This window comes from Lates calcarifer, linkage group LG4 (genome assembly GCF_001640805.2).
Source record: "Lates calcarifer isolate ASB-BC8 linkage group LG4, TLL_Latcal_v3, whole genome shotgun sequence".
Taxonomy (NCBI): domain Eukaryota; kingdom Metazoa; phylum Chordata; class Actinopteri; family Centropomidae; genus Lates; species Lates calcarifer.
Genome location: NC_066836.1, coordinates 19,466,997 through 19,483,318, shown reverse-complemented (window position 1 = coordinate 19,483,318; position 16,322 = coordinate 19,466,997). Strand labels below are relative to the sequence as shown.

Sequence of the window (16,322 nt, the reverse complement as noted above, 5' to 3'; positions counted from 1 at the left end):
TCATTGTTGTTTGCAGTGAAATGATTAATATGCTACCTGGTACAGGAACTTTCTTCTCTCTCGACAAAGGTGGTGGTGGTGGTGGTAATAGTAGAAGTGTGGTGTTTCTATAGAAATCACTGAAAACACTGATACAAAGATATTTAGTCTAAAACTGATCCATATTTACCAACTAAAAAGTCACAGAAAGAGGGACTAGTTACAGTTTGACAGACCATGTGTCCAAGTGCTTGTGCTTGTTAACCATCATCATTTATAGGCTATAGTTTAATAAAGTTGCAGGTTTTTAATCAGCTTTAGCTGGATCACTTTAACAAGTAATGTTGAGTAATGTTACATGTAACAGTAGTAACATTAGAGATAACGTACATAGCATATTCCATCTTTGCTAGTTTACAGGTGTAGCCAATGTTACCTAGCTTTAACAAAACAAACAACAAAAAAGAAACATCTTTTATGAAAACTCAGAGAATGTATGGTCATGTACATACCATATGCTGCTTAGTGACCCACCAAGTTTAATAACTGTGAGTAATGTTGAACATGTTATGTCAGTAAAATGAGAGACAAATCCTACATCCTCAAGCCTAGCTAGCTTAGTGGTATGGATTAACATTAGTAAAACTGATTTCTAGAAAAATACATATTTTATAAACACTGAGAAAGGGCATACTCATGGAGTGGTTTCTACATTACTGCACATTTTTTTTCTTTATGATTAGCACTGATGTTGGCTAGCTAATAGCCTCACCAGAAAACTCAGAGTTAACTTACATTAACTGTATGCATGTACCTCAAATTAAAATGCTAATACTCAGGAAACAGAGAACTTAAGAATAATAAACAAACAAACAAAAAAGACTGCTATCAGCTTTGATAGGTCAAAATCAGGCTAACAGCTACCACAGACTGCCACAGCCATGTAGCTCTCCTCTCCACTGGTTAACTAGCGAGTCAAAAAAAATAGATTTTTCTGTACAAATCACAATACAATCAATTACAATACAATTTTAAATCTTTTCATGGCAAAAGTTTCTTTGACTCAGGTGGTAGAAACCTAAAGGTCCTTCTCAAATCTTTTTATGAGATTTTAAAGTGTACTATATGAAACTTTTAATTGTGTGTGATTAAGCTAATAGTTGCAGTAACATTGAGTTAACAGAAAAGGTGTAGATACAGTGGTGGAAGTCACACATTTTTATTGGCATCAGAGTGCAGCCAACCCTTTAGTTTTTAATCTCACTTTGTAACCTCTCCTCCAAAAACACAGGAACTTAATCTCCCAAGAAGTAAAATCTGATTCAGTAATTTGTGTTCAAGTCAGAGTGAAAAGAGGATACATTTGAGGGCATTCGGGGGGAAATGACGTAATTAAACTCCCTTAAATAGTGGGTCAGTAATATTGGACTTGTACCAATAGGACCTATCCAGCTGTCCCAGAGTTCACCTTCAAGTCACTGCGATTGGATTTTTTTTTTTAAAGGTTTGTTGCTAGTTGTGTTTCTGCAATTTGTGGATCTCTAACAGCACACTGTGGTCCACATTCAGTGACATTCACATCAGTTTAATTTTTTTTTTCCTGTGTCTAATGGGTGAGTTAATGGCTCTTTGGTAACTAGAACAAGGATTAGTCTTTTTGTCTCCCCCTGATTTTAACATTATTCAGTTGTGTCCAAGAATGTGGTATATATAGCATTTATTGATTTTTTTTTTTTTTTTTTAATTCTTTGCAGTTAGATTGATGTCAGATCAAGAGGTAACACAGCTTCACGACATGGTTGCCAGGTTATAGGTCAAAGTGACCATAGGGTAGGTTATGTTTTTGTTGGCAAAATAAGACAGCCTTTTAACTTCTGTGACATTTTAGATGGAACTTTCTGAGGCTGACTGTGGAGACGAGCAAGATATTAAGCAGGGCAGGATGGAGGACGTAAAACATAGAGGATGCTTAATCTTTTGAGTGTATTCCAACAAGTAATCCCTGAGTAGATTTCCAAATTAAAGCTTTGGATACGTTATGATGACACACACTCACACACATGCACACAAACACACCCCAGACACAAGTGGGCATGCATGCCCACACACATATTCAAATTATATTTTCAGCCTAGATGGTTAACAAGTTTGTGATAAATGATTTGCTCAAAGGTCCTGGCTGTCTCTCATCACGCCCACTGTAGAGTTCAGGCAAGCGCTTATCCCCTTACATCTTAAAGCCACTATGCATCAAGGATTATGACTGATTGTATAGACAGTTTCAACTTTTGCCCTTGACCAGGCTGATGTGGGCATGGAAACCCACCGCCTCACCTCAGCCCAGGACAGAAAGAAAAGCATTTTGTTGAGACTGACAGATGTTCCTCTGCTGCCCTGTTACACAAGGATGGATGGTACACTATCAAAAAGACTACTAATAAAAAATGTAAACATGTTTGCAAAGAGCTTTCACAGAGCTCTTACACACTACAGACAGTGGGGCTTTGATTATATAAGTGGTATAGAAAGGCAGCTGGGCTTGCTTGAGGTTCTTGAGGACGTGTCACCTCTCACCTGAAAGGTTTCTTCAGTTCTAACAGACTGGTGGGGAGTCCCAGACATTTAACCTGTTGTTGGATCTTTAACACCTTCAGAGTCTCTGAGGTCACACGAGTCATGGTGAAAATGTGTAACTTGCCATTCACAGATGAATGTCCCTTGTGTGTCCCTTAATACGGCAAATGTACATATTTTGACCATTTTGACCAGTGGTAACTCTGTCGCCTAGTTCTTGCTCATGGAGGGAATTGTTTGGTTTCTCTTTGTAAATGTTTTAATATAAAAAGTATGGTCTAGACCTGCTCTATATGAACAGCACCTCAAGACAACTTCAAGTCCAGTTGTCTTTGTACAGCACTTGAAAACCATGACCTTGATGACTGAGATCCCTCACAGACATTTTGGTTACATAAGATGACTAAAGGTCCATAGTGTATTATTTGACCTTTTTATCGTTATCCACAAATTATTTAGTTTACATTTTTGTTGACTATTTTGAAATGTATGCTGCCAGTTTTAGGATTTTGATTGCCCCAAAGATCTGAGGCTGTCTTGTATTGTTGATTAGTACAAAGTGATGCTCTACAGGATGTAGACAGAAAAAGGAAACACTACAAAGACAACATATTCTGGTTTTCCCTATACCTAGCCATCAGCACTTCACGCCCGGCTGTGGATGTTGTCAGTGTGGAGGCAGATCAGATCCCACAGAGTACATGTGTAACAGCAGCTCTCCTTGAGGAGCGCTAACTCAAGATAAAGCCATACAAGTACAGTCTCCAGGGCAGTTACTGTAGAAACCTGTGGGACATTATACTAACAGCTGCTTTGTTTTTACAGCAACATCTAATTGCTGTAGTAGTCCCACATTCATATAGTTATTAAAGTGACAGCAACAATAAGATTAGCGACCACAGCAGTAGATGCAGGAGTCATTTTTGTGGCTGTTGTGTGTTAGGCAGCCCAGGGTACCTTCACTTACAATTTAGAAATTCCTGAGAAACTTATCTCAAGCATGATATTCTGAAAAGTGGCAGAATAATGTTTAAAATAGGAATCACTGTGCCTATGTATCTGATGACTTTTTAGTTATGAAATTTACTTAAAACATGTTTTGAATGCTTTAGTTCATGTTTTAAATTTAAAAATCAGCTTTTTATTCTAATTTAAACTGATTTCATACATTTCATGAGGCCATTGTTCCCAATGCCCATCACAGATTACTTAAGCCCAAGGTGACGTCAAGTCTTAACATTAAACTTTACTGCAGCATAAGATAAAGAAAAGCAGCAAATCCTCATAGCCACAGAGACTGAAGTAAGGATGTTTTGTGTTTTTACATAGAAAATGACTTAATAGATCAATCTATAAAGGATAATATGTGCAGATTGATATTAATGACTCATCATTTCAGCTCTAAAAATGCAGTAATGCAAACAAACATGCAGAGGCTAAAACAGAGAACTACGTTCCTTCAATACAACAAGAGGACTATTTTTTTAAAGGGTTCCCACTTGCAATTTAGGAATGAATATTTTTAAAAAGCTTCCTGGAAGGTAGGAATCAATTTAAAACCCAAACAGTATGCTTTAAAAAAGGAATAACAGTAATGTAATGTATTCACAAAACAAGATCTAGTTAATGGGCTAAAATATATCATATCTTCAGGTTCTGTGTCTGTATGTTTGTATGTATGAAGAGATTGATGGCTGAGCAGTTCAGCAGTGGAGAGGAACAGCCTGACAGGAAGATGTCGCTGGCCTCACGCAGCCTCCTCTGTCCTTACTGCTGGATATTAGTGAACATTCCTGCTTAGCTGGCCCATTGGTGAGAGCTACAGCTGTTCTCACAGCAGCGCTCTTCCGCCCAGCTGTTTCTCAGCCATTACGAAATTATTCTGCACTCAGATTGACATGGCAGGCCAGCTTGTTCTCAGCTGCTGGACTTAAATATTTGCTGTAATGCCACTATGCTGACAATGAAGATCAGAGATGGAGGCATCGAGCTGAAAATTTTTGAACTGCAATTTGATATCCATCTGGCTCAGTGTAATCCCTTTTGCTCCAGTGCATTTTAGTGCTCCAGCCTGGAATGAATTTCAAGTGCCCTCTTCAGTTGAAATAATGGTGATGATAGCAGTGTATGTACTTACTGACTCATCCGCTTCTCTACCCTGTGGAGTCAAAGGCCACAGGGCTACATGTAGATACTGGAGATGTTTTTAACTCTGGTAAAGCAGCCTGCACGCTACCACAGCTATATCTGTCCCAGCTGCTTTTTATTCAGTTGTCCACAGCTTTGTTTATCAGTCCAGTACTGCAATGTGGAATAATCTGTCTCCTTCCTTTAAACTGTTTGCATTACAGGAAGTGTCCAGATGGATTTGACTGCCTAAAAGTGGGAAGAAATCCAAACTATGGCTACACCAGTTTTGACACTTTCGGCTGGGCTTTCCTGGCCCTTTTCCGACTCATGACACAAGACTACTGGGAAAAACTGTTCCATCAGGTGCAATTTCTCAATATAGGTTCTTTGATCTACCAATAATCTGTCATGATGTACTGTTCAAGATTTTTTAACCTCCTCATAAATTTTAATGGTCGCAAGTACATAATACAGTAGTTTTATTTAAACAACTGTAAGAAAGAAATTTCAGGGGTATTTCCATAGACTGGCCATGATAATGATTTACTTACCTGTTTAATTGGGGAGACATGGTTCACAATGGCGTTCACACAATCAAACAACACTAGTAGTCAGACAGGATATAAACAACTCTCTAATTTAACCATGTCATTCTAATTCAACTACTTTAAGTGGGGACAAAGGTAAAACTTTAAAGCTGCACTTATCAATATTTTTTAAATTAACATAGGACCAATCATTACCTGCTGTGACAAACCAGGAGAGAATTATCATCGGACTCTACAGTTTCCCTCTACAGAGAATTTTAGTGTCTTTCAGCTCATTGTTCTGGTTTTAGAACCACGACTTCACTGTTTTGAGTCTCATCGCTCTCATCAGTGTCTTTGTTTTGGTTTTAACAGCATTCTCACAACATTCTCACAGCTGTGAAAGTTTAACTGGTCCAGTAAACATATAAATGATGCAGCTTTAAATGGTTAATTGAGCCTAGTATGTCAATATAATTGTACAACATTATATTTGCATAATACTTGCATTAAGGCAAGCAACATGAGAAGTCAGACAAAATATACCACTTACCAAAACTGTAAACAAAGACGACTGGTAAAGGTATTACCCCAAACCTCAGAACTGTTAAATTATTATTTCAGTAGACTGGAATTTTCCTTTAACATGTGAATTTGCTTTTCCTGTCTGCTCCCTCAGACTCTGCGCTCAGCAGGGAAGACCTACATGGTTTTCTTTGTGCTGGTAATCTTCCTGGGCTCCTTCTATCTGGTCAACCTGATCCTGGCTGTGGTGGCCATGGCCTATGAGGAACAGAACCAGGCAACCATCGCCGAGGCCTGGCAGAAAGAGAGAGAGTTTCAGCTGGCTATGGAACACCTTCGACGAGAGCAAAGAGTAGGTGCACCACAACCAGTTAGCAAGGCTTTCAACTGAGGACAAACAAAAAGTGATATCCTGTAACATTATTTATTTTCTGTGTGTAGTTGGCAAAGAGACAAGCCCAGGAGACAGACTCAGTGTTATCCCCAGAGTTGTCTCCAATCTGTCTGAAGGCTGGAAGTATACGACGAAGCAGCAGCAGAAGAAGAAGATCTCATAGGACGTTGTCAGAGGAAACAGCAGAGGAAGCTGCTGAGGAGAAGTTTGACCCACTGGACGAGCCAATGGTACATCAACAGTCTATCTTGATAGACTTTGATGTTCAAGGCCATCAGAGCTAATGTGTCCTCTGTGTCTCCATAGCCTCCTCTGTCTCCTCTGCCGGTCCACCCTCTGCTGGCCACGCTCTCGTCTCATCCCCTCAGCACCAGGAGAGGAAGCCAGAACAGCATCTTTAGCTCCTTCCGGGCGCGCAACAACTCGGAGGCTGACTTTGGGGATGACGAGTACAGCATTCATGGGGACGCCTTCAGGAGTCGCACCAGTTCAACAGCAACACCTTGGAAGAGGAGGACAGGCAGTGTGAGGAGTCACTGCTCCCAGGTTTTCACCCCCAGCCTCACCGTCAACGGTCGGCTCAACATTTCCCTCGACCAGAATGGTGTCACTACTGTGGGCTTGCACACTCCCACCTCCATGCCTGCTTACAGCATGGAGAGGATCAGAGAGGACACAGTGAGTGATACAAGCCTGTGTGTAATTAAAAAATCCTGCAAAACTGAAATACATGTATTTATTAGGATGTAGTAATTTAAAGCTCTCACACTGCAATAACTTCACATCAATCTAAATGAACAGCTCACTAAATAAAAGAGAGAAGAAATTATTTGTATTTAAGTTTCCTGTGCTTTCTGTCTACCAGAAGCCCACCAGTGCAGAGGATCCAGTTCCCAGACCTCTCCCCCAGCCTTCCCCGACAGTAGCTGAGCCTCCTCCAGTGCGCAGGAACAGAGGGATGAGCTCTGTCAGCTTCCTCAGCGATGCCATGGATGGTGAGTCCTTTTGATTATTAAAGGAATAGTTTGACATCTGGGCAAAGTTTGCTCCAGTTTCGATACCACTCTAATGTCTGTCTGTTATATATGAAGCGCTATCCAGCAGCCTGTTTGCTTAGGTTAGCATTAAGACCATGATGGGGTGAAGTGGCTCTGTCTGAAGTTAACAAAATCCACCTATCAGCACCTTTAAGACTCCCAATACCATTTGTTTGAAATGTAAAAACGACAGACGTGAAACTGGTATTGAACTCTCTGCAAGAGAGCAAATAAGAACAGTTTCCAAAATGTTGTGAACTATTCCTTAAAAAGTTGATCTCGTAATTCTCACTATATTGATACTTAGAGACCTACTACAGTTTGAAGATTGAAGTTGTACATGCTTGGGATTCAGTTCATGGTGACTGGTGTTTAAAAAAAAAAGGAAAACAAAGTCTGAAGACAAATAGTTGACCTTGGTGTGTCTTTGCAGAGCTGGAGGAGTCGAGGCAAAAGTGCCATCCCTGCTGGTACACATTTGCCAAGAAGTACCTGATATGGGACTGCTGCCCCTCGTGGCTGAAGATGAAGGAGTGCGTGAAGTTCATGGTGATGGATCCTTTCCTGGATCTAGGTATCACCATATGCATTGTGCTGAACACGCTCTTCATGGCCCTGGAGCACTACCCCATGACTGATGAGTTCAACACCATGCTCTCAGTGGGCAATCTGGTAAGGGGGATGTTTAATGAAAGGAGTGGGCAGATATCCAGCATTTATCACACTTTCCCCTAAGTGTTGTTAGGTGGTAGATGAGCAGTGGAGAAAACAGTAAAGAGGAAGGACAAATGGCATTCATTCAGATAATGTATTTCCATATCAGACAGCTGTGTTTTTATAGCCAGCGATGCTGAGCTGGACTCGAGGGCAAACAGGGCCATGATGATCCTTTGTCAAAGGTTCAACTTTAAACTATTTATGATTATCCTTGGTAAGAGGGAGTATTTTTAGAAGGAGGTGGAGCTGATTCCCTCATTTGTATTTGGCCATCTCCCCCTACTGGTAAATTATAGACACTGCTGGTGTCTTCAAGTTTGAAAACACACTTTAAAAAAGGTACATGGAATTAATACAATTCTATTTCTGACCTCCAACCAAGGAGCTTATGTTTTCACTCCTGTTTGGCTGTGTGTTAGCTGCAGGATCAAAAAAGCCATTATTTTTAATGATTAATTATTTAATAATTATAATTATTATTTGTAATTTTTTTCTCGGCTTGTTTTCCATTCATCTATCCATTTTCTGCTGCTTATCCACAGTAGTCCAGACACCCCTCTCCTCCTGCTTTATTTTATTTATTCTTTATTTTATTTTGATTTATTTCTCTAAATATTGTAATGTTGTGTATTCTTGGTAGTATATTTGTGAATTACTGAGCTACCTAACCTGGCACACTGTAGACCATCAGCCCAAGTATCTACTTAAGTGCTCGCTGTTTTTTTTTTTTGTTTGTTTGTTTTGTTTGTTTTTTTTTTTACTTTGACTTTTGCATGAGCCTTCCTTTTTCATAGTGTATTGCACATTGTACCTTTTCCACCTCTTACTTGTTTCTGTCATGGTATTTTTCTAGGTGTTTACAGGGATCTTTACTGCTGAGATGGTGCTGAAGCTGATTGCCCTGGACCCTTACTACTACTTCCAACAGGGCTGGAACATCTTTGACGGCGTCATCGTTTGCCTCAGTCTGATGGAGTTGGGTCTCTCCAATGTAGAGGGGCTGTCAGTCCTGCGATCTTTCAGACTGGTAAAAGGAACATTAAACTGTCACTTGTGCATTTGAAAAAAAAAAAAAAGCTTTTTTCCACATTGTATATTTTTGTATTTCTTTTCCAAATACCTAAGTTAGGGCGATTGACAAAAAAGGAAAAAACACTAGATCACATGTTTTAATTTAGTAAATTAAACTAAAACTGTGTGAAAAAATATCAGTAATATTTAATTTCATGTAAATTGCAGCATTGAATTTTCTTCTATTTTTTGCATCAGGTGTGTAAACATACAACTAATACCACTGTCAGGACTGAGGGTTGGTCAACAATTTAATCAGTCCTTACAATTAGTTATCACACTCATCTTTACCTTGTTCTCTTCATCAGTTACGAGTCTTCAAACTGGCCAAGTCCTGGCCAACTCTCAACACTCTCATCAAGATCATCGGCAACTCGGTGGGCGCCCTGGGAAACCTGACTCTGGTGTTGGCCATCATTGTCTTTATCTTTGCTGTGGTCGGCATGCAGCTGTTTGGCAAGAACTATCAGGACTGTGTGTGTAAGATCTCCATTGACTGTCAGCTGCCTCGCTGGCACATGAAGGACTTCTTCCACTCTTTCCTTATCGTGTTCAGGGTGCTGTGCGGCGAGTGGATTGAGACCATGTGGGATTGTATGGAAGTGGCAGGGCAGCCCCTCTGCATCCTGGTGTTCATGTTGGTCATGGTCATTGGCAACTTGGTGGTGAGTACTAAATTTTACATGATTTGAAAGCTGTAATAATAATAAGTCAGATGATATATTTCTCTTACTGTCATCAAATCACATGAAAAGACCAAAAGCAACAATAAATTGATTGTACAAACAACTATAGCTTAGCTTATTCCTCTGTCCCATAGACCTCCATTGTTGTCTAAAAGCTACTAGAAACACACCAATTAGCAACCACACTGCACTGGGTAAAATGTTCCTTTATTATGATGAACACAAGCACTGTAGTTCACTCCTAATAGATCCCACATTTACTGCTGCTGCTGTAAAATCATATCTTGTTGGTACTCTCCTTGAATTTGCAACAACAAACATATTATTGAGTATTAGCAGCCTTATCCTTTAACAGTATATGATAACAGATAGTCTGCCTACAGAGAAACTCAACAGCACATCAAAGCACCAGCTGCTACCACTGTTAAATCCAAATGATGATGTCACAAGTAATCAGGGATTATGTTGCACCAATGACGACTGGTGATTCCATATCATCAGGATGGGACCTACTTGAAAAGTGATTGGTGCCTTATTGTGATTTTGCAAACTCAGGTATCTGAGCTATGCTGGTTTCTGCATTTTTCCTCAGTGCTCTTGAACACACATTAATCTCTGAGAAAGTGGCTGTGTCACAGCATCATGCTAACTGTCATACAAATTAGCATTAGCAGACTTCAAAACAGATCAAGTCTGGGCGACATATAAACCAGCTGTCGTCCCTTCTAAGTCATATATGTATTATCTGCATATGCTGTTGTATAAACAGTAGCCACAACAGACACACTCTATGGTAGGAGCGGCTTTACTGTTGTCCAACAGGGCTGAATATTTTATCCACTGCTAACGAACTAAGCCTTAAGAGAGAAATTGTGACCTAAGTACAGTAGAAAGGATCAGCCCAGGTCACAGAGTGTTCTCGCTGTTGTTCTAGTCTTATTCCAGGTATTGATTTTCACAAATGATGAAACTCAGCCTGCACATCATCACATGCAGCTGCCTCTGTAAAAAATGATTAATCTGTTTGTACAAAACTGCAGTCACTCAGTCCCATAGCAAGGATATCTGTACATTTGTTGGTCCACCCATATGGTGATTTGTTGTCCAGCTGTGTCCTGTAAGCGTAAATGTTAATGAGAACAGATTCCAGAAGAATCAGTAATCGCAGCTTTTATTTATAGTCAGTGTTGTTGTACTTCAAATGTGGCCTCAGTTTGGTGCTGATTCTTGAAATATAGAAAATCACATGCTGTAGTGTTTAAGTCTGTTTAATACTATGTCAGCCTGAGTTATATACAACTTATGTTCTTACTATTATTTTTATTATTATTTTTCCAACACATCTTCAGGATTTCTTTTCATTTTATTTTTATTTAATCTAAGTTTAGATGCCTGACTCTATTAACAGTTAGCAAGAAATATCTATTATCCAAGTCCCAACCACAGAAACATATTAGAATATTATCATACACATCTGTATCATCTGCACTATAATCAATTCAGTCCTGTCACATAACAGTTTTAAAATCCTGGTATGTTTTTTAAAAAATGGAGTGAAGAGGTTTTGAGTGTCCCTGTTGGATATTGTTCAAACACCTGTTCCCAGCATGCCCTGGTTCCCTCTGACATTAAATGCTAGTTTGTTCCACATTTAATCCTATGCTCTGAAATGTATCTGTCGGAAATGTTACAAAACCTTTTTGGTCAACCTAATATTTTGTCATGGTTTTAACTATCTACAGATGCAAAGTAGCAGTTTCTCATAGACTATGAATTTCCTGATAATATATAACAATTCCTCAGACTATAAGTCATAATAATACCATAGACCAGTTAAGACCAACTGAACTTGTTAACTTAGCAACATTATACCACTGAATCAGAGACTTCGTCTAAAGACATTTGAGGATGGTGTCTTTCCATTTCAGTAGCAATGACAAAGGATGAGTGAACAACCTAAAGAGCACAGTTTGTCTTGTTTTACAGACGCCTTTAGTGACTATTGCCTCATTAGGGCAAAGACCAGATCACAACAGTGCTCCTTATGGAGTTTAATGGACAGAAACCTCCTCTGCACATGAATCGTGGGAAAGCTGTTTATCCAAGGGATTATCCGTGATGCTTAGGGGCGAGAAGGTCGGAGGGCATTCATCACTAATCATCTGCTCATGCTCCCCATCTCTGACTGGCTCAGTGGCTAAAGATGATCCTTACCAACTGTGCACATCACACATGCACACATGCAGTGCACACAGACAGACCACACACACATGTATACAGTGCAGAGATGTGCTTGGTGCTGCTCTCTAACCGAGTAGGCAGATTACTTGGGAGTTGGATGCTTGGAAACTTGTGTTCAGTGTAGCTGAAAGCACCCAACGCCATATGTGTCTGAGCATATCTGGGTAGAATATCCTCTTGAATTTACAATGCAGGATTTGCCAGTGTTGACAAAATATGTGGGATATCATGTCATGCATTAGGAGCTGTCTGTCCCTTAGCTTACAGGCTAAATCGTGCTCTGATTTGTAAAGAAAGGTAAATGTGGATGTAAGCACAATGTAAATACAGCATTTTACTGTGTGTTACATTAAATTGAAATAACTTTAAAATGATAATATTGTGATAATTTCTTTAAATCAAATAATGTAACATAACATTTATCTGTCAACAGGTGCTGAACCTCTTTCTGGCCCTGCTGCTCAGCTCCTTCAGCTCTGACAACCTCTCTGCTCCAGATGAAGACGGTGATTTGAATAACATTCAGATCGCCATTGCCCGTATCCACTCTGGTGTCTCCTGGCTCATCACAGGCGTCATAGACCTCTGCAACCGCGGCTTGAAGCGTCGAAAGCACAAGGCCAAAGAAGCCAATCAGTCTATCAAGCTGGTTGGCAATCACGTGGAAAGCAATGGGGGGATATATGGACGCTATGGAGAGAAATACATCATCCCAGAGGAGGACAGCTACATGACCAACCCAAACCTCACTGTCATTGTTCCCATTGCACCTGGAGAGTCAGATGTGGAGTTTCTAGAGGAGGAGGAGATATCAGAGTCATCCGAGGATGAAGACAACAAGCTGGTGAGTTTGTCATATCTACAAAACACATGTTTGCACAGGACTGGAGCCTAATCCTGTGGTTTTCTCTTCTGTTCACTCATGACCTTTAGAGGTTATCTACCAACACTAAATCATATGCTGCGCTGATTTCAGTGGGAGTTTTTGAATTTCATTTTCACTGAAATATAAAAATAATAATGAAGTCTATACCAATCAAGCCCCCTTACATCTGGAGAACATGATTAATAGGCTGGGGCATTTTCCTAACATCACACTACTTCAATAAAAATGGTATGTTGCGACACATTTTGCCTATGTATATAAAAAAAATTGCTTCTGTAATTTGGATATTGCACTTGGCCAGATCACAATTTCAATAATATTTGCTTGACCCTGTTTTCCTGTTATTCCACTTTCTGCAGGCCATGTTACACATCAGTTCAATTAATTAACTGGAAGCATACAAACAAACTAAACACAGTCTCTATTTTCAAAAATTAGTAACAAATTGCATAGTACTCGTTAAGAAATTTCTAGGAAATTATTAGGTAGTTATTAGAAAACCATAGGTGTATAAAATTAACCGTTAATATACTTTTTGTGATTTGCTTGAGTGGCTGATGTGTGGATGTGTGTTAATTTACATAGTTGTCATTAACATAGTGTTTACAGTGCAAGTATAGGAACAAAAAATATTTGAACAAGGTAGCTCTGCATGTTTAAATTATGGAGATCCTGTAACAAACGTTGCTTGTAAATGTTGTAGAAAGTTGTCTCAATGGATTCATCAGTGTTTGTTTTGGCTCCTAGTTTCATCAAGAATCTAATTAGTTTCCGGCCCTCCCATTCTGAATTGCTGCTCCTCATGTGATTTAGATGTGGACGTTGATGTGGAGGCTTTCCGGACACATAAGCTGTTAATCTGTGAGGCAGACAAGGTGAACTCTGATGGAGAGTAGTGCCCCGATGGGATAAATGTAACTTGAAAATCCAGATGTTCTATTTCCGTTTGACTTATAAATAGTTAATGTAACATTGTGCAATGAACATCTGGCAAGGTTTTCTCAGAAAGCTGAGTTGTGCGAAGAAAGGACGATCATACTTAGATATATATGTTTAATGTATTTGTAATTATGTAAACTGACCGAATGATACTGAGCATATTTTTGTTCACAGTAAATGCTTGGAGAAGATGATGTTTTTACAGTTTATCTATTTGGAGTTCGGAGTCAATGAATAACTACACTCAAACAGTTGTGGTGTCAGTGTCTCCTTCCTCAGCCATTTATACATTATTACCACATTATTATGCTGATAAAATGTTGTCATTAGCCACCACTCATCATGCCACAGTCAGGTGCTGCTTAGCTGACTCAGTCCCTTTCTTTGAACCCTAGTCTCGATCAGATAGTCTGACAAACATGTGCATCAAAATTTTTCAAAGTTTTAGACTTGGACTGAAAAAGGACCATTGTCACAGATGACAAAGCACAAGTATAGATAATAAAAATAATGATGGTTAAATTCCATTTAGTTGCATTAAGGGGTTGTGTCAAGCAGACTATGTGACAGGGGTAGCTAAGCTAGTACTTGCACTATTACATGTTTTATTAGCATTATTTCTGTAGGGTTATTAGACATTTAACTTACAGACCAAGACCAAATAGTGAGAGTGTATGTGCAAGGTATAATTAAAGATATAGTTTGATATTTTGGGAAACACGGTTATTCACTTTCTTGCCGACAGTAAGACCAGAAGACCTATATCACTCTCATGTCTATACTTTGAATTTGAAGTTAGCTTAACTTAGCAGAAAGACTGGAAACAGAGGGAAACAGCTGGCCTGGCTCTGTTGACAGGAAATATAATCTGGCTACTAGCAGGTCATTGGGCTCACTAGTTAATACCTCATATACTGTCTGTTTGTCTGTACAGAAACATATGAGTAAAAACAGGTTGTGATGTCATAGGGAGTTATTGTATGTGCTGGACTGTTTCTTGGCCGGGCACATTAAGTCTTGTCAGATTAGCTAACCCACTGTCAGTGTTCTATTCATATTTACTGTACAGACATGAGAGTGGAGGAGTCAATTATCTCATCTTATTCTCAGTAAGAAAGTAAATAAGCCTGTTTGCAAAAACATCCAAGTATTCCTGTCCAAAATTTTACTTGGACCACTGTGACTGGCACAGATGTTGAGAGAAGCAATGTGACTGGCCTCCTGTAGTATTTCAGGCCCTCGCTCAGCTCTCGTGTCTTACATGTGAACATATGAATAGTAATAGGAACAGGGCTGAAGGAGATCATTCCTACTCAGCAAACACCCTGATCTCTATATGTACAGTGCCTCAAGATAATGTCTGTTGACACTATATACATAAAAACTGACTTGACTAGTTTAAATAAATATTATGAATACTGACTACTTGAGTGATGTTAGAGTAATTAACTTAAGGATCCTTGTGTTATTATTACATTTTAGGGTGCTACTGTAGTATGTCTGTTGACTGCATAACCACCTTACAATCTCAAGAGTATTAATTGAGCAAACGTCCCTCTAAGTCTCCCTTGATCAAACTACCTGTTTCTTCTTCTTGCTCTTGACTCTCATTCTCCCTTCCTGTTTCTCCTGTTTTCCTCCATCGCTGAATGTCCTGTAGGTCAGATGTTTGTTGAGGTGGAGGGTGTGTTGTTGCTCCTGTCCTCTCTGGCAGGCAGACAGCAGCAGGCCAGATGTGGAGCCAGGCCCTGCAGAGCAGATTAAACTGACACAGCTGAGCAGAGCCAGGCAAGGCCAGGCTGAGCTGAGCGGGCTGCAGTCTGGCGCTCTCTCTTCCTCTTTCCCTGCCGTGCTCCATTCCACACCACACCAGAATTAGGCATCAGGGAAAATGGAAATGGAAAAAAAAAAAAAAAAAACTCTCTTCCAGCCCTCCATCAGCAGCTTAACTGGACATCAGCAGCTGCTCAGCAGCAAGGGAGGATACATTTTACATGTGTAGAGCTTTAAGTACAAGAAAAATGGCAAAATTGTAATCATTAAGATATCGCTTACTTTACAGATTAACCTCCAGAAAGTGGCTCACTTTGAGCAGTCAGCCTCTTGTGTACATGTGTTACATCCAATAACTTTGAGTCATCAAAATGCCATCAGTGCACAATCTCTCTGCTCTGTCTTTAAACACTAAGATGGTAATGCTGGTAATCTTGTCTCCACGTCCTGTGGATATTCTTTAATACTGGATTAGACTTTATACCATTATATTGGATTGAATCTGCACCTCTGTCCTATAAATCATGTTAAATATGTTACTGTTACAAAAAAGGGAAATCTCATCAAAATTGTATTAAGGCTCAGAGGAGATGAAAGGCAACCACTGTGTCTGTCTAGGTGAGCTGACTTTGAAGGGATGAGTCCACATTGAACACAAGGGAGAAAATACTGCTGCACTGCTCTGGCTTAAAACCTATACACTTCTAGCTACACCCCGATCAGTGATGTCACAGCAGGTATCGCTCCATGCACTGTTTCCATGTGCAGGAGTCAGGTGCAGTTGGCAGCCTTGCCCTACAGTTATTCAGAATATACTGTAACATGATTGGTAACAGTGAGACT

At 39.7% G+C, this 16,322-nt stretch overlaps 1 protein-coding gene across 1 annotated transcript in view; it reads left to right on the top strand.

The window, feature by feature from the left end:
• The window catches only part of LOC108883904 (sodium channel protein type 4 subunit alpha B), a 31,467-nt gene that overhangs the window by 7,658 nt on the left and 7,487 nt on the right, over window positions 1–16,322 (top strand). The window contains exons 8-16 of the mRNA XM_051070152.1: window positions 4,905–5,046; window positions 5,890–6,087; window positions 6,177–6,359; window positions 6,436–6,807; window positions 6,995–7,124; window positions 7,600–7,838; window positions 8,737–8,910; window positions 9,263–9,619; window positions 12,315–12,725. Of these exons, the coding sequence (XP_050926109.1) occupies window positions 4,905–5,046; window positions 5,890–6,087; window positions 6,177–6,359; window positions 6,436–6,807; window positions 6,995–7,124; window positions 7,600–7,838; window positions 8,737–8,910; window positions 9,263–9,619; window positions 12,315–12,725 (2,206 nt within the window). The remainder of the gene's footprint in view (window positions 1–4,904; window positions 5,047–5,889; window positions 6,088–6,176; window positions 6,360–6,435; window positions 6,808–6,994; window positions 7,125–7,599; window positions 7,839–8,736; window positions 8,911–9,262; window positions 9,620–12,314; window positions 12,726–16,322) is intronic.